Source organism: Octopus sinensis, linkage group LG7, assembly GCF_006345805.1.
Source record: "Octopus sinensis linkage group LG7, ASM634580v1, whole genome shotgun sequence".
Lineage (NCBI taxonomy): Eukaryota > Metazoa > Mollusca > Cephalopoda > Octopoda > Octopodidae > Octopus > Octopus sinensis.
In genome coordinates this window covers 97207631-97227630 of record NC_043003.1, presented here as the reverse complement: position 1 = coordinate 97227630, position 20000 = coordinate 97207631, and the positions used below count along the sequence as shown (strand labels likewise).

General features: G+C 37.3%; 1 protein-coding gene across 2 annotated transcripts in view; it reads right to left on the bottom strand.

Annotated features, from left to right (window-relative positions):
• Positions 1-20000, bottom strand: part of LOC115214230 (urea-proton symporter DUR3-like) — a 324559-nt gene that overhangs the window by 56026 nt on the left and 248533 nt on the right. For both annotated transcript variants that reach the window (XM_029783351.1, XM_036504980.1), the window contains exon 3: positions 7481-7724. In XM_029783351.1, coding sequence (XP_029639211.1) covers positions 7481-7724 — 244 coding nt within the window. The remainder of the gene's footprint in view (positions 1-7480; positions 7725-20000) is intronic.

Genomic DNA, 20000 nt, shown 5'->3' with positions numbered 1-20000 from the left:
CGACCCTCCCCCTTAAAATTGCTGGCATCGTGTCAGAATTTGAAAGATTATTAATAATTATGTGGTCAAATAAATTCATCATTCGAGAAACAGCTGTAGAAATTTAATATGTAGTTACTAAAAATATTGTTTACCTACTTTATATCATATATATACGTGTATATATATATATATATATATATATATATATATATATATATTGTATATCTATCAATCTAATTATGTATATACGTATTTGCATGTATGTATGTATGTGTGCGTGTATGCATGTGCAAGGAAGAGAGAAAGAGAGAGTGAGAGGGAGAGGAGAGAGGGGGAAAGAAGAGAGAAAATGAGAGCGAGAGAGGAGAGACTATATCCGTATGTATGGAGTTTGTGTTCGCACTCACTACTTGACAACTGGTGTCATGTATGTTTACCTCGTGTTGCATAAAAGTTTGACAAAAGCGCATGATAAAATAAGTGTGTCGGACAAAAGAAATAAGGATTAAACTTTTGAAGGTGGTGCCCCAGCATGGTCGCAGTTGAGTGAAATCAGTAAAGAAAAAAAGGTATAAAAAGAATATATACATTTGCATTTTTTATCCTTTATATACTATTTTACTCTTTACTCTTTTACTTGTTTCAGTCATTTGACTGCGGCCAAGCTGGAGCACGGCCCTTTTTTTAGTCGAGCAAATCGACCCCAGGTCTTATTCTTTGTAAACCTAGTATTTATTCTATCGGTCTCTTTTGCCGAACCACTAAGTAACGGGGACGTAAACATACCAGCATCGGTTGTCAAGTGATGTTGGGGCGACAAACACAGACACACAAACACACACACACACACATATATATATACATATATATACGACAGGCTTCTTTCAGTTTCCGTCTACCAAATCCACTCACAAGGCTTTGGTCGGCCCGAGGCTATAGAAGAAGATACTTTCCCAAGGTGCGCAGTGGGACTGAACTCGGAACCGTGTGGTTGGTAAGTAGGCTACTTACCACACAGCCACTCCTGCGCCTATATACACACTTACAGATATATTGTATATTTTATAGTATAGAATATTGTATCTTCTATAGAGATTCCATCGTATAGAATCTATACGATGGAATTTCTTGTCATACATGACAGATGAGAGTTTCGTAATTCCTTACTGAACACCCTGCATAGATGACTAATTTTTAGGGATCAAATGTTTCATTCGTTCACTTCTTAATTAAACCAACAGTGACTCTACAGGTGCACTGTGTGCAACACGTCAAATGTCTAAGTGGTCGCACGACACACCGCCTAGTCCGGAAATCGAAACTACAATCTTGTGATCCTGAGCACCACATCCTAACCTCTAGTTCATACACCTTCACATATATATATTTAAATACTATATATATATATATCATGTGAAATATATAGTATATACATATGAGTGCATTTGCGTGTGTGTATGTGTGTATGTACGTGTAAATGGTAATATCTAATTATGCATATAAGTCTTCACACATTAACATATTCATACGCATTCAGAAAGGATATAACGTATTGACTTAACGTGAATATCTCCCACCAAGGGATGCAATCGTGTTTACATTTTCAGTATCCAACTGACTATATTCATTCTCTTTTGGGGCCTGACTTAGCTTTCTGCTTACTTTTAAATACTCAAGATACGACTTCGTTTGTACACATTTCTATAGACGGACGTATGCATGCGTGTATAGTCACTAAGAATTAACTTATCACAATGTATACACTATCTTGCATAGGCAAATGGATGCATTCATGCAGTGTGTGTCTGTGTGCATATTTACAAACATTTACACCCGCAGGTATTCAACACTGATCACATAGTAACATTAGGCAGAAGAAAGAATAGAAAGGGAATAGATCAGAACAGAGAGAGAAAGGAGGGTGAGAGTGAAAGAGGAAGATGGTATGAGGGAGAGAGAGAGAGAGAGAGCGAAAGAGGGATACAGAGAGAGAGAGAGAGCGCGAAAGAGGGATACAGAGAGCGAGAGAGAGCGCGAAAGAGGGATACAGAGAGAGAGAGAGAGAGAGATAAAGAAAGAGAGATAGAGACAAAGGAAGAGGTAGAAACAGACGCAAAAAGAAATTGGATAGGGATGGTAGTGAATGGTTTAAAGATTCTTTAGAATTAATGACTTTGGAGTAGCTATTATCGCCGTTAATTTCATTCTTCGTGTTAGTTCAGCTTCTTGTTAAACTATTGCCTGCCAAACTTCCATTTTAACCCTAGAATGCATCTGTTCAAAACTAATGGTATCTCTTAATAATACCAATGTCAGGCGATTAGGCGAAAATCTTTCCGTTTGCATACCTTCGTGCGTTTCACTTCGTTAAATCTCATTAGAAACCACTCCTCTTTCCTGTTTATAATTTTTCTGTTAAGCTTTGCTTCTCATTTAGATTTTCTACTCTGTTAATAGTTTAGAAATCTTTAGCTGATTTCATAGCTTTACATTGTTTCCTGATGAAACAAATTTTTTAATAACGATATATAATCTGATGACATTTTCAATCTTTGTTCTTCTTCGTTAATTTAATATAACTAATTAATACAAGACACAATAATTAAGTTGTTTCGACCCCTTATTACTAAGTGGAGGAGGTAACAATTTACGAACAAAGAGTGTTTGCTTGTGTGTGTGTGTGTGTATGTGTGTGTGTGCACGTGTGTGAGTGTGTGAGTGTCTGTCTGCGTGGTGTGCGTGTGTAATGAGTTTGTGTGTATGTGTATTTGTGCGTATGTTTTCTCACCGCCTCTCAGCCGGTATTGGTTTGTTTACATGCCTGTAACTTAAGAGTTTGGAAAAACAGACCAATAAAATAAGTAGCAGACGTAAGAATAAGCACTGGAATCGGCTTGTTTAACCAACCTCTTCAAGGCGTTGCTCCAATATAGTCGCAGTCCAACGACTGAAATAGTAACAGGGTATAATCTTTTCTACTATAGGCACAAAGCCCGAAATTTTTGGGGAGAGCGCCAGTCGATTAGATCGACCCTAGAACGCAACTGGTACTTAATTTATCGACCCCGAAAGGATGAAAGGCAAAGTCGATATCGGTGGAATTTGAACTGAGAACTTAAAGACAGATGAAATACCGCTAAGCATTGAAATACCCAAATACGACAACTTTAACACGAAGTAACTTCTAAAATACGAAATTTTGTCAAAAACGTTCGGAGTAAACCATGTTCTACGTGATAAATTCTATCAGTATTCGAAATTTCAAACTGTTTAATTAAGAAAAAAAACGAATTAAAAAATCTGTGATTGAGATGGAATAGATCCTCTGAAGCGGCTGGAGGTACGATAATTTGATCCAAGGAACCCGCTATTGCAAACAAAATTAAATATTGAAAAAAAAAAGTATTTGGCCAAATTTGAACACACGATAGTTTAACATAATGGCAACGAATATGAATCCCTTTCTCTTCCATACATACATACATACATACATACATACATACATACATACATACATACATACATACATACATACATACATACATACATACATACATACACATAGATACATACATACATACATACATATATGTATATATATCGGAGTGGCTGTGTGGTAAGTAGCTTGCTTACCGGACACATGGTTCCGGGTTCATTCCCACTACGTGACACTTGGGCAGGTGTCTTTTACTATAGCCTCAGGCCGACCAAAGTCTTGTGAGTGGATTTGGTACATAGAAACTGAAAGAAGCCCGTCGTATGTATATATATATATATATATATATATATATATATGTGTGTGTGTGTGCATGTTTGTGTGTCTGTGTTTGTCCTCCCCCAACATCGCTTGTCAACCGATGGTAGTGTGTTTACGTCCCCGTAACTTAGGGGTTCGGCAAGAAACCGATAGAATAAGTACTAGGCTTCCAAACAATAAGTCCTGGGGTTGATTTGCTCGACTAAAGGCGGTGCTCCGGCATGGCCGCAGTCAAATGACTGAAACAGGTAAAAGAGTAAAAGAGAGATGTATAGTGGCGGACTGAGTCTAAAAATATTGGTTTCCAGGAGACTAAGGGGTCACTACAAGGGGACCCGCCAGGAACTACAATGCTATCATTTAACTTTTTTGGGGGGATTAGAAGTACTCTTTTCAACTGTCTACAAACGCAGTCAGACTAAAATAATTAATGCTTTCTTCCAGGAGTAAATAAAAATTTCTCAAATTTGAGGGGATGGGCCCCTTAGATGCTAACATGGGCCACCATATGTGGATTCTAATGGCACAGGGACTCACTTGCAGTCGCCCATGCATACCGGCCTCTCCTCTCCACGCCACCAGTGTTATCCAAGGGAAAAGCAAAGGCTGATACAGCTTGGCACCTGTGACATCGCAACTCATTTCTATAGCTGAGTGAATTGGAACAACGTGAAATAAAGCGTCTTGTTCAAGAACACAACACGCAGCCTGCTCCGGGATTCGAACTCACAACCACACGATCGTAAGCTCGACGCTCTAAGCACTGAGCCATGCGCCTTCCCACATACATATATGTACACACACACACACACACACACACACACATATATATTGATACGGAGTCATTCGGAGAGAGAGTGCTGTGGCCTGGTTTCGTGGTTTGGCGCCAGACAGTTGGGGAAAAGCTTTTGTCCTGTCATTTCTAATGAAATTAATGAGTTTGGAAGAGACATCTGACCCTTTTCCGGTCAAGCAAAGTTTAAGGAAAAAAATAAAAATGCTACCCTTTAAAATGCGGTAGCTGGGGTTTTGTTGATCAGTTGGCGAGAGAGAGTTGGCCTGGGTTGGTCAGTTTGGGCAGAGACAGTGAATGTGAGAGCTGCCAGGCGAGAGGCAACGACAAGGATGACAAGCGTGGCGAGAAGGACAGACACAGAGGATTGAGGAAGTGAGGGAGATTACGGCAAGAAGGCTAGAATGTTTGTAGTACGAGTTTGTAAACGAGGAAACATGCGGTATGTTTTGTTTATGCTTTTGATGTGAAATGTAAAAGAAACGAGATTATGACGTAAACTGTAATCTGTTGTAAAAAGAAGAAAAAGAATTGTGTCAAAAAAAAGAGAAGGAAAAGAAAGAAGAAATAAGGAAAAAGAACATTGTGTTAAAGAAAGAGAAAGAAGGAAAGAGAAAGACTTTAATTTGAACTGTCTCGAACTCTATATTGCGTTGAACATTGATGTTTTGATTGTCTTCGGACTGTGTTGTATCGTGCATGCCTTTGTTGTTTTTCTTTTTAATTCTGTATTTTCTTTAATGTATCTGATATGTATCACATTTTATTTGATGTTGTAATAATTGCATAAACTCTCTTAAATGTAAGCTACTGCCTTCCGCCGTGTCTCTCTCTTCCTGTTGTTGTTGTTGTTGTTGTTATCTCCGGTTACCGGTTTGAGTTCGCTGCCATCCCCACCACCGTTTCCTGTGTGGCGGATTCCGTTTGACTGAGCCTGGTCATCATCATCGCTCGACTTAGTAGGGCCCCGGGTTCAAGTTGAGCGACGGCAGGTTCATAACAACTGGTGTCAGAAGTGGGATTATCCTGATTGCTGCAGTCGATCGGTTGTTTGCCATGGATTCGGTGGAGGCACGAACTGATAGCCAGACCGGAGAGGAAGAGATTTCGCTTGCCTTGATTGTGGAGATGTTGAAGGGCCAGAGGACACAGCTAGACGCATTCATGGGAAGGCTGGAGAAGAGGCGACAGGGCTTACGCGAAGACCAGCAAGAGCTTGAGGTTACGGATGGGTCAGCTTTGGAGGATCAGTGTTGGACCGGGGATAAGAGGAGTCCTGTGGGTGGGGATTGCCCGACAAGTGAAATAGACTATGAAGAAAGTGAACCGGAGGAACCTTGTGATGTTGAACCTGAAGTGGTTGCCGAACCGTTAAGTGGTTGATGAACCTGTAGTGGGTGCTGGACCCTTAGAGATTGCTGAGTCTGACGTTGCTAAGCCCGAAGAGCCTGCTGAGTGCGTGATGGCTGCTGCTGTTGTTCCTCAGATTCTATCCCTTCAAACTTTGGTTTCCAATATATTTTTATTTTTATTTAGCTCGCAAGTTCGTCTGTCCCTTTTAAATGCTAGTGTTTTGCTGTCTGCCTTGAAGCAGACCTTTCCGTTGTCACTGCCTGATATTTATAATTGATCTTTCAAAATATTTTCTTTCTCAACTTACTCAAGATCTTTTGTTGTTTATAAATGGGAGACAGATAGATAGAGAAAGATAGAGAGTAAGAGAAAGCGAAGGAGAGTCCGAGAGAAAGGAAGAGTAAGAGAGTGGGAAAGTGAGAGAGAAAGGAGAGAGAAACAAAGAGGGAGAATGTGGTGATAAAAAACGGAATGGAAGCAACAGAAAGTAACAACCACACTCTTACCCGCGCTTAGAGCGGGTCACCTTAAGCTAGTATATATATATATAATAGAAGTAATGAGGTACTTAGAAATCTTTTTTTATATTTACAGATATTTATCAATATGTCACATGTTTTTATAAATCATATATATTAACGCTTGCGTCTACTCTAGTGGAGTCGTCAGCTGAACTTTTTCAGGATTTTTGTCTCTTTTTATAGTATTATTGTGTAGGGGTGGAGAGAGATATAAGATAGAACAAGAGGGTGAGGAATGGGGAGAAAGTGAGAGTGCGTGTGTGTATGTGTGTGTGTGTGTGTGTGTGTGTGTGTGTGTGCTTTTGTATCTGAAAGGAGTATCAATGGAAGAGAGAAGGAAAGGAAGAAGGAAGAGACAAAGAAGAAAAAATGTGTTGACCTCCTTGCAGCTGGTCAGTTATTTCAATAGTAAATGATATATATATATATATATATATATATATATATATATATATATATATATCACTGTGTGGCAACTTGGGTGTCTTCTACTATAGCCTCGGGCCGACCAAACCCTTGTATGTGTATGTATATATATATATTATATATATATATATATATATATATATATACATACACATACAAGGGTTTGGTCGGCCCGAGGCTATAGTAGAAGACACCCAAGTTGCCACACAGTGAGACAGAACCCGGAACCATATGGTTGGTAAGCAAGCTACTTACCACACAGCCACACCTGCGCCTATACATATATATCTGCGTATGTGTGTGTGTGTATGTGTATGTGTGTGTGTGTGTGTGTGTGTGTATGTGTGTGTGTGTATGTGTGTGTGTGTGTGTGAGTGTATGTACATATGTATACAACGGAAGTTAGGCGCATGATTAATGACAAAATAGGCAGCCAATTGGCAGAATCATTATAGCGTGGGAAATTGCTATGATCAATGCATATTTCGAAGTAACTAAGTACAGCAAAGCGAACTGGCCATTGGAATTAAGTGACTTGAATAGAGAAACATTACAGCACCGTTGTAAATTTCAATCCCCCAACCGGCAGTTCAAATATTTCAATGTTCATCATAGAATTTATGTATTTTAAATATACACTCTACTTACCTTTGTAGCAAGTGTCGCACTCTGTAAGATGTCTCCAGGCCAAAATAACTGCGATGCCACGGTAACAGCAGTTAAACTAAGACTTACATTGCCACCGGCATCAAAAGTTGTGTCCAAGTTGTGTTCATCGTGGTAGATGTATTTTCGTACGGCATTATATAAGATTGCTAAGATAACAGAGAATCCCCCGAAGCCAAGTAACATGAGCAATGCACTTTCATGTTTTGCAAGTACTGCCTTCACACTAGAAATAAAAGGAAAAGAAAACAATAAATGAATAATTAAAAAAAAATAACGAAGAGAGAAACAAAAGAAAGAAGTAAAAAAAAAAGAAACAGAAAATGAAGATTATAGTATGAAATATTGATTTTATATATAGCACAAAGATATCATTTTTTAGCCACATGTTGCTGCCTGATCAGCTACGTGATAATACATTGCTAATATTTTATAACTAGTTACTTTCAGTGGAGCGAAAAGCATAGTTATTTTCTGCGGGATCTGTTTCCAGAATATAAATGGGCGTAACTAATTACTGTTTTTGCTAATCCTCTAATATGGTTTCAAATGTTGGCACAAGGCCAGCAATTTTGGGGTGTGAGTAAGCCGATTACATCGACCCCACTGTTAAACTGGTACTTATTTGATCGGCTCCGAACGGCTGAAAGGCAAGTCGACCTCGGCAGAACTTGAACTGAGACTGCAAATAAAGATGGACGAAATGCTGCTAAGCATCTTACACGGCGTGTTAACGGTTCTGTAACATTGGCATAAGGCCTCAAAATGGGAAGACTAGTAAAATCAGTCGTATTAACCATAGTATTTGACAATACTTTTGTATCGATCCTAACCTCAGTATTCGAAATCAGGATGTGTAGAGAGGGAATAAACGAGGCAACGTGTTTTTATTTCCATTGCTATACCTATTTCTTTATTACCCACAAGGGGCTAAACACAGAGGGGACAAACAAGGACAGACATAGGTATTAAGTCGATTACATCGACCCCAGTGCGTAACTGGTACTTAATTGATCGACCCCGAAAGGATGAAAGGCAAAGTCGACCTCGGCGGAATTTGAACTCACAACGTAACGCAGACGTAATACCGCTAAGCATTTCGCCCGGCGTGCTAACGTTTCTGCCATTGCTATACCGACTTTGCAAATCCTCTACCTGTTGAACATCAAATATTCCGAAGTAAAACTGTGAATGAGATAAAGGAAAAAACAAACAAACAAATAAATAAGAATATTATCACATGCCTTTTGGACCGTAAAATATACGAAATTGTAAGCTTGTGTTGATGGTTAATCCTTATGAAGGAAAAGTAGGGGAATCACCGTCGGTTTTTCTGATGACTACTCAGTTATTCGATCAAATGAAATACTTAATCGTGGTAAATAAACATCTACGCATGCACCTCGAGCCTTGCACGGTGGTTGATGAAGTAGAACTTTTGTGATACAGCGTGCTACAAGAATACAGCTAATTAAATTAAACTCGAAAGAATAAAAGGCAGAACCATGAATTTAGTCAGAAACATTTTGTGAGGAAGAGTTATGATTTACCGATTCAACGTTTTGTATATTACTGGTGTTTATTTTTTTACCATGTGCGAAGATAAGGTGTAAAATCAGAATTTAAACCCAGGTAGTGAAAAGGCAAACTAAATAGACAAGTTTTTCGTTCTGTTTCCTATTAAATCGGCATTAATCGCTACTTTTTCTCTTCAAGCACAAAGCATCAGATTTAGAGCAGAAGCAGTTAAAATTGCATTTTGTCGCGTTTATGATTTTCTTAATTGCTTTCGTGACGTAAGTGAAATGGAGAGGAATGGCTTTTACTGGGATTCGAAACCAGCTTGCAGAATCGACCGATAGGAAGCTTATATCCAACACGATGGAATTAGCCACTTCAGTATAATAACAAATGTTTTAAATTGTTTGGGTAAAGTAAATGTGAAAATATAATATTCATTGATTTCCCAAAGAAGTTACGAAGGTGGGCTGAAAAGTTCATAGGCTGATTATGGAGTAACGCAAGAGCTGTGAAATTTGTATGCCTTAACTTCAACTCTACTTATTAATAGCTGCATTGTTTCTTTCCATGTAAACTGACATTTTTCTGTTCAAAGAAGACTTCAAAAGTAACTGATAGCGACTTCTTTTGAAAACAGACAAAATTTCGCATTGTGGTGTTATAAAAAACCTGCAGAAAAAAGGGTTTAGTCCCCAAGGACATTCATGCTGACATGGTTGCAACATTGGGGGATGACGTTCCAGCTTTATCAATAGTTCAGAAGTGGGCAGATGAATGTAGGAAGGGAAGGGGAGTGTCTTGAAGATCACTCAGTGTCTGTAGGAGAACAGTGATTTTGTTGACCACATGGTGATGGATGACTGGCGATTGAATATAATTCAAATAGCCAATGCTATTAGCATATCTCGTAAAAGAGTTGAGAATATTCTGCATGATGAACTTGGCATGACGAACGTTTCTGCTCTGTGGGTGCCACATCTGACACCTGATCAAAAGCGCACCAAGTTGATCACACTACGGGGAAATCTGAGGTTGTTTGAGGCAAATCCAGTGGGTTTCTTGAACGTTTCCTAAGCCAGGATGAATGTTGGCTTCGTCACTTTGAGCCAGAGACAAAGAGACAATCCACATAGTAGAAACACTCCTCACCTGCTCCAAAACAGGCCATGGTCGTGATATCTGTAGTGAAGGTATTGACCTTAGTTTTTGAGAATGTATAAAAAGCATTGTTTTATTGACTATCTTCAAAACAGCCAGAGAATACTATGTCAGTTTGGTGAGGTAGTTACGAAAGGCTATCAAGATTAAAGTCCCGGGAAAGGGGTCTTGTTTCATGCGGACAATACTTCAGCACACTAGATCTTGGTTTCAATGGCTGTTATGTGTGACTGTGGCTTTGAACTAATTGATAACCCTTCCCACTGTCCTGATTTTCTCCATCTGATTATAATCTATTTTCCAACATGAAAAGAACACCTAGCCGGGAACCAATATCGAAGTGATGATGATGTCATATATGCTGTTAACTTTGTTGACCGACAGGATGAAAGTTTCTTCACCAATGGGATCCAAGCACTGCAATGCCAGTGGAAGAAGTGTGTGAACCGCAAGGGGGACTATGTTGAAAAATAAACCTCATTTGGTCCCATTCCATGAGAGTATCATGGTCAGCCTATGAACTTTTCAGCCGATCTTCGTAAGGAGTTTGTGAAGTGATTTCAAGAATTGAAACCGGGCATTAGATTTTGCTCTCGGAAAACATATTTTCCAGGTGATTATTATTTTGGTATAATGCAGAATATTTTTTAACAAGTTCCAAAGATTAACTTTGATGCAATATGATATTGAACGAGCTTTCGTCTATTACTAGTAAATATATTATTGACACTGGGAAGACGAAAGGTAAAAGAGATTCTAGAAACGAGATGCTATAAGCTATTTTCTTCTGGCAATCTACAAGTTCCTGTAAATGTATTCTTTTCTATATTAATAACGAGCATGCATTCATTATTTTTGAGATATTACGAGCGTTATTTGCCATAAATATCACAAATTATTAATTATAAAAAAAAAAAATGAAATAAGAATAACATTTTTCAATCTCTTTTTCTTAGAATTAGAAATTATAGAAATGCCAGTTGGAGGAATATTCTAGAAATCAGAAGAATACATCAAAGGAATAAATAACGAAATTAGTATTTCAACATTTTTTAGTTTCTCTATAGATTGATAAAGAAACTGTACCACTCCTGCTACTGCTGAAGACATTAGTGTGTAAGTAAAGGCTGGTCTTAATTGACATTTGGCAATAGAAACGGAGATAATAATTATAAGATATTTGATATATTTGTATTCGTCTACGTTGTTCAAATACATGCCACTGGCCATTGAGCTATTTCTCTTAGTTAATTTCTGTTTAAATTAAATGGAAATCAATACGGAGCTGTGGACGATGTTCATCAAGTACTTATCTTAAACTATTTACTCTTCCTTCCAACTACAAATCTTAATCTAAACAGTTTTGCATGCTGATGACGAATATCGCAGTTATTATTTTGGAAAATTTATAATAAAGAAGTTAAAAATAATAAATTTAAGCATTTTCAGCCAATGAATTTTAATCCAATGTTCTCAACTTCATTAATTAGTTCTGTTGACGACAAGTTTTGGAAAGAATTAGGGATTGGTGTAATTACAAAAATTATTCTGTTTGTAAGGACACTGTACTTATTTCATTGTCTAAAAATATAAAATTTTAAAAGCTTCTATCTTGTTTATTATTAATTTTCCAAAAATATTAACGCGATATTTGTTATCAGCCTGCAAAACTACATCCGAGTGGAAAATTTGAAAAAACTTCAAATGATTAAAAGAAAACAGAAAAGATCTCGCTTATGTACATGACCTCGGATTTGGGTTATGTATTTACCTGCATGTTTCTTTTTTTTTTTATTAATCATTCTCAATATACTAATAACAAAATATATGGTTTCGGTTTGCAGACCCATCACTCATACTATTCGTATTTCCAGATCTTTATATTTGGATAATTTATCTACTTGTTTGAGAAAATAAATGATCGTCTATTAAGACTTATTGAATTTTCAAATCGACTAAATTAAAAAAAAAAAGAGAAAGGTATATTAGGTTAAGGTGAAAAATCTACTTCTGTTCCTCCCTACCTCGTCTTTGAACGAATCAACTGCCGCAGTTGCTACGAAGGAATGTGACATTTTATCTGCTGAAGCCAAGCCTAAGGAAGACAACCCACTGTGTCTCATAAGGCAACAACGTGAACACTAACGACAACAACGACACCAGTAACAAAAATAACATCGCCAACAACAATACCACCTATAACAGCAACCAAAATATCAACAAAACTACTATTACCACCACTACCACCCCAACATCATCATGATCATCATGATCATGATCATGATGATGATCATCATCATCATCAATAACTACAACAATGGGAACAGCAAAAAAGAGAAAACAAGAGCAACAGCAACAGCAGTAGTAATAGTAGTAGCAGCAACAACTCATCCATTGCTACTAAAACACAAAAACGTCATTTGCCAACGTAATGCAAATCTACGATCTTGCTAAATTTCTTTCAATCATTCAAGTTTTCGCAAGAATATTATCAAAAAATGGACGTTTGATGTAATTTTGCTTGCTGATGACGAAAATCGCATTAATGTTTTTTCGAGAAGTTAATACTAAAAAAGTTACAAGAATTTAAAGTTATGTTATTTAAGTCAACCGAATGGCTCAGTCGCCCAACCAATGGGAATCGAAACTATTTGGTGCCATGGCAACTCCAGTGTATTATCATAGAACGGTGAATCACAGCGGTGAGTTTGTCAACTTGCAAGACAGGACCGAAATCACTAAGCACCCAAATTAGGCTAATGAGATCACTTGTGATCTCAATATTCCTATATACCTATGACAGATAAACACTGACAGCAGAAATCGGAAGAAGAAGCTACCTGGCTACAGAGAGAAATGTTTCAAAAGACTTTTGGGAATATCATAGGGATCGTGTCACAAATGAGGAATTGAAAGGAAGAATAAGGTGGGCAGTATGGCCCCTATGAGGGATTTCTCACCACAGTAAAGAATCACAAGCTTAGCTGGTTTGGGGATGTCATCCACTCATCAAAGGTATGGCTGATAATTTTAGCCTGAGTTGGTTACGTATTTAGTTGTAAAGGTACAGCAGATAGTGCCATAACTTTTACCGTTCTCTATCTTCGGTAGAGTTGACCCCAGCGGAATTTGAACTCAGAACATAGCGACGAGCGAAATACCGCGAAGCATTTCGTCCAGTGCTTTAACGACTTTCCTAGCTCGCCACCTTGCTAGCTCATTAATAATGATAACGTGTTTTCCGCTGATATGGAATATGGATAGCAAAAACAATCCTATAGGGAACAGACAGACGCAGATGCAGACAGAGAGAGAGCGAGGTGAGAAAACATTTGTGAATGGACTGGCTTAAAGATGAGAGACGCAGTGCGAGAGGCTGAAGACAGAGACGGGTGGAGGGATCTAGTCGTAAGGTTATCACTGGTGCCCCAACACTCAGCCGGACTACGGGATATGTAAAATGACAAGATCTACACTCAAAATGTGGTTTTGTTTTTTCTGCTTTTCTTCCTGTTTGTCTTGTCTTTTCTTTACTGCAGTTGTAGATGTATTGTGTTGCAGGCAGTAAATAGTTTTGTTATTTTCCCAGAGGACTTAAGGTCTTCTGGTGGTTGGGGTTAGACTCATACTCTCTCCTTGAATGTGTTTGTGGTTCCTCAGCTCATTTTAGGAAGTGAAGTATCTATACCTCAACTTTTAAATTAGAACAGTTTTTGCGTGAGATTGTTCACGTATTAATAACCTCTGTACACCTCTGAGATCAGCCTAAAATAAATAAAATTTATTTCAGGTGACACACTGCTTAGTATCACAATATTTATATGTTTCCCTGAATACGAGACCAAAAGTATGTATATTCCTCGAATAAGCACTACAGTTCCACACTTATTTCCCCTCACTCTAGGAGCTGGTGTAAGTTTATCAATTCCAATCTTTTTTTTCTATTTATACATCTACTAGTGACGATTCACCTTATTTTATCTTTTTCTTCTGGAAAGAGCATGATTAGATCCGTAGCAACTGCGGCAGTGCCGATATCTCGGGTATAACCCAATTCTATCCTCAACTACTAAATTAGTCCAGTTTGGGTCTTGTTAAATTTCTCCCAATTACTTGAATAATTACATGTTTCCACGAGATTTTAAAAAAATTTTCTGCACTGATATACTTTTGTATGCCGAGGACAAAAAATTGCATTAATCCCCCCACCTCTGGAAATTAGTAATAGAAAAATTAGCCCATCGAATAACTGAACTGTCCAAAGACCACAAATCGAAACTGTTTGTTGTCATGGTGACTCCAAGGTATCGTTGTTTAGCCACACGTCCAAAATCTGTAGGCAAGAAAATAAAAGCCCTAACTTTGAAAATGAAGACGTGACGGAACCTTGAATGGTTTGTTCTCGAAAAAGAAAAAAAAGTATTTAATGAAATAAAACAATGGAAGAAAATAAAATATTTCATTTTCTAAAAAGATTTCAATGAAAGAAGACATTTTTCTTTAAGGAAAATAATTTACGATAATCAATCCATGCCATGCACAGATCTGAGTGTCTTCTCTAGCAGTTTATGATAATTAGATTACCAATTAACAGCTGATCTTTCGTTTCCCGGCTCCTCTTTTGGCACCCTTTCTGTTCAATAGGTAGCAGCCCACTTTTTTTTTTTAAATATCCATACAGTTCACTGGTCAAAGTACTTGACAATAGTTTCCATATCAGCGGAAGACACGTTATCATTATTAATGAGCTGGCAAGGCGGCGAGCTGGGAAAGTCGTTAAAGCACTGGACGCTCGTCGCTATTTTCTGAGTTCAAATTCCGCTGGGGTCGACTTTACCGAAGATAGAGAACGGTAAAACTTATGGCACTATCTGCTGTACCTTTACAACTAAACACGTAACCAACTCAGGCTAAAATCATCAGCCATACCTTTGACATACCTTATAGATTTGTGCCTCAGTAAATGGATCATAGAAACAAGACGGACAATAAAAACATCGGAAACGATATAGTTTTAAGGTTAGTATTGACTCTTGTGCGCAGTATACGAGAGTAGTCAAGCAGGATTAACGAAAGGTGACATATGACCAGGGGATGCCAAAATTGATTTGCAAGGCCTTATGACACCTGAAGGCTACAGAACCATATGGGAACTATGCTTAGTGGTAGGGGCCATGACAAAGACATGAAACTAACAGTACAGATTAGAAAGTATATTTGTTACATCTGTAGTTCTACGAAGGTGGCCACACAACTGCTGAAATGATTGTCGTCACATTTTGAGCGTGAAACAAGCTGTTCTGTCCTTTCCAGAAGCAATCCTTTTTTGTTTCATATTTTAGTCAAATTTCCGAAATCCCGAAGTGGATTTAAAGAAGAGTACAGTGTGCATAGTAGAAAATCTATCTCTATTCCCTCTGTCTTTGAACAAATCAACTGTCGCACCTGTAAGTAATGGATATGATCTAACTGCTAAAGCCAACATGAAAGAAATAACACCCCAACATAAACAATGACACACATACACAGAATAGCAGCAGGAACGAAAATAGCAACGGCAATACCATAAACAAAAGCATCTATAGCAACAAAATAAATGTCGCCAGCCCTAATAGTAAGAACGAGGTGGACAGTAGCAAGAAAACAAGAACAGCAGCCTTAACAACATTGTTAATAATAAGAGTAGCAACAACAAATCAACTACAACTCATCTGTTACTACTAACACATAACGGGTTCGCCATTTGCCAGTGTAATGCAGACCTGGAACAATTTGGTAGCTGAGGACAATATGGATTTCATCTTGAGACACCGGCACTGCTTAGGTTAGCCGGATCTAATCGTACTTTCCCTGTAAGGGAAATAAAAAATAGAAAGGAGGACCATCATTTATAGATGTGTAAACAGGAAAATGTTGGAGTGGTGATAACCCTACACCAGCAGAAGCGAAAATGTGTATGAACTATGCATGGAAATCAATACGGCATGCAAGAAGCGGAGGCAATTCGAGTAGTGATAGCATTTTATCTCAACGAGTATTTCAAATGTTATATAGTAATATAATATATGAGATAATATAAATCGTTTCACGTGCATACTCCTCCAAGTAATATCAACTCACCTAATTATAGAAACAAAGTGACATCAAGCAGTGTGCAATTTGAGATCAACGTGCATTACTTTAAAATGGCCTTGAGGAGTGCAGGCAATTTTTAATTCTGAGGACAGACTCAAACAAAATCTGGTCTGGTCTGCAAGTTGAGGTGCAAATGCTGCCCACTTTACAAAATATAATAAGAATCTCTGATCTCATTCATCTGAAAAATGGGGGACCAAATAAAAGTTATGGCAGAAGGCAGGAGGACAAGGTATTACATTTGTAGTAGTCCCAAGCACTAGAGGGCTTTCTGTCCTCTGGGAAAATGAACAAAATCCACTTTACTACCTACTTCGTAGCTACAATATCAACAACAGTAATGACACCTGTCTTCATCTTACTTTCGTCTTTTTTGAGAAGAAAAGGGAGGATCTGAAAAAGTAGCAGGTTGTCATTACAGGTGCTAAAACTGAAAAAGCGAAAAGCCATACATAGCCACACCACAAACCCTTAGCGAAGTGGAATAAACACAAAGCAAACACCACTTCAAGTTCCAGGTCAACATCAATAACAACAAAACCAAACCAAAAACCATTATAACAACAGCAACCAGACCAGCAAAAATATCCACTGAAACAACAGGAAAACACAACAAAATAACAAACAAGAGGAACAACCACAAGTAGCACAGAAAGAAAGCATCTACTCCGTTATAGTTGAAAACAAGAGCGCGGTAATAGACTACCCAAAACATTACAAATACAAAACAGTACCTAAAAGAAGAGGATTTGAGAAATTCACCCACCCACCACAAATACCAAAAGATATATTATTAATTATAACACTGACAGACGTTGACAATACATCCTTGGGAAATTTCTAAGAGAGTATTAGGATTTAGAGAAAAAGAATGAACAGAAGACGATTGACGAGTGTTTTGAGGGATACGTTTCTCAAGAAGGATCTAGATTACCCGCCCTTTCCAAAAAGGAGATTGTGTAACATTTCCTTTTATTTTCTACGATAGACATGTTTTTATTCAGATCCAGTTAGCATGTGTAAAAGTAAATGGTCTGGTGTCAACTTGGAAGCAAGGCAATTGCCCAATGACCTTAGGTTAAAAGACATGGATGTGGTTGCCGTCATAGAACCTAGAAGTTTTGAAAAACGCGTGCTCCTACGTCCGTATTTGAAGAAAACGTTGCTTAATCGTCTTGATATCTGATAGTATCTAGTGGTGGGGTGACAGTGTTGTTCCGGAAAATGGGTTTAGAGGTACAGGTAATCTTCCTGGATTCGGACTGTGCAATCACCCAGACCATGGAGATCGTATTTGAACAGATTATTCATTAGGTAAGCATATAGATAGAAAGTATAAGGACTTTACACTTTTAAACAGGTGTCTGTTCTACAAATTCGAAATCTATAGAGTCAACCTAGATGAAACTCGTAAAAAAGCAGACAGTGTCAAAAGCAGTTGAAAAGCGAAAGGCGACAAGTTGTAAGAGGCGCAAACTGCTTGGAGTAGGTCGTCTAGAAAATGAGCCTTAAGCTTGTAAACCGCCTTTATATATATATATATATATATATATATATATAATATATAAAGGCGCGTTTACAAGCTTAAGGCTCATTTTCTAGACGACCTACTCCAAGCAGTTGCGCCTCTTACAACTTGTCGCCTTTCGCTTTTTCAACGCTTTTGACACTGTCTGCTTTTTTACGAGTTTCATCTAGGTTGACTCTATAGATTTCGAATTGTAGAACAGACACCTGTTTAAAAGTGTAAAGTCCTTATACTTTCTATCTATCTATATATATATATATATTATATATATATATATAATATTATATATATATATTAAGTATAGGAAAGAATGGAGCTGAACGAAGATTTAACAAAATTCCTTTATTTTATTTTCGACATATGTTTCGAAGTCTGCAGGAATTTTGTTAAATCTTCGTTCAGCTCCATTCTTTCCTATACTTAATATAAAAAACTTCAAATTTCCGCACTAAGGCACGGATTTTATGCCCTATGGTCGTAACTTCAACCGTGCCCTTTCTGTTGTGAGTTTGCTACCCAGGTATCGGTATCTTTCGAATTATCTGTAATAAGATAATTCATTTGTCTACCTATATATATATATATATATATATATTATATAATATATATATAATTTTAATCCAAAAGGGAAACAAAAAACAACAACAACAGGAACAATTACAGTATTATTATTAATAGGCGCTCAGGAGATGGAAGCAAGGAACGGCCATAATAGGCCATTCACCCACTAGAAATAACAGCCAAAGCTTCTACCGCAAATAAAGATTAATTCCGTAAACAGGAGAAAATTAAAAAAACATTTACCCTGTAATTTCTTGTACGGTATACCGTTTCATCCGCTGTTTAATGGTAAACTAACCTGATTAAATTAAATCAAGCCAATTCTGATATTGACTTGGCAAGATTGGGTATGCCTCGTGTATATATCTGTCCCGACTTGAGCTATTTCTTGCTGAAGAATCCGAGGGCTTATGGAGATTGGCTTGATTTAATTTAATCAGGTTAGTTTTACCATTAAACAGCGGATGAAACGGTTATACCGTACAAGAAATTACAGGGTAAATGTTTTTTTAATTTTCTCCTGTTTACGGAATTAATCTTTATTTGCGGTAGAAGCTTTGGCTGTTATTTCTAGTGGGTGAATGGCCTATTATGGCCGTTCCTTAATTGTTAATGTTGAACTTAAAAATGGTCTATGACTATTTAATTTTTTCCTACTGGGCCGCTGGTGGCAATAAAATTCTACAAAATTTTCCTTGCCACCCTATATTGATTAATTATATATATATATATATATATATGTATCCTAGCGAACTGTAAACAGTATGAGAGTAAGGTTTGAGATTACTTATGATCTTTTTTTTATTCAACGCTTATTAATTAACATTACATGTTGCAGGATTTCATATAAATTTTTATGCATGTATGCATGTGTATATAATATATATATATATATATATATATATATATATATATATTATATATATATATATATAATATATATATAATGTGAAAGAAGTTTTAGATTACCAACGCTTTCTTGGTTTACTTGTAGCACGAATAAAATGTCATTGAATAATGGCAATCTGTTATCAGAAAAGCAACAGAAAAAATATGGAAAATTGAAAATGAAATAAAATAAATAGCTTAACTGAAATAAAATAAATTTCGTAGTTTCGTTTCAATGTTATATTGCTGTGAAGGTTATGTTATACATGGTTCAGGGGCAGATGTGGCATTATCATATACTGATAGGTATCCAAATTATAAACAAAATTTTAAAAGATTGTTGATGCGATGAACAATGCATTGAAGTATTAAACTCATATTACATAATGATACTACATCTAGTATACGAAGTTTTGAATACGTGTTATATTTGACCCTTATCGCTACATTGTAGCTTCTGTTGGACGTGTTCTTTGTTGCAGATCTCCGTACTGCAGCCTCTTATGTAGTTGATAATTCTATATTTTTCGAATGAGACCAACCCATTGCAGCAAGTGATGCCACACTCCAACTGCAGTACTGTTCAATCTGGCTTGAACAAGAATTTCGTTACTCGCAACAGATAAACTGAAATCTTTGATTTGCAAAGCTGGCTCAGATTCCATCGGATCTTATCAAATATGGCGGCCTCGCTAGAATTTATCATCTCTT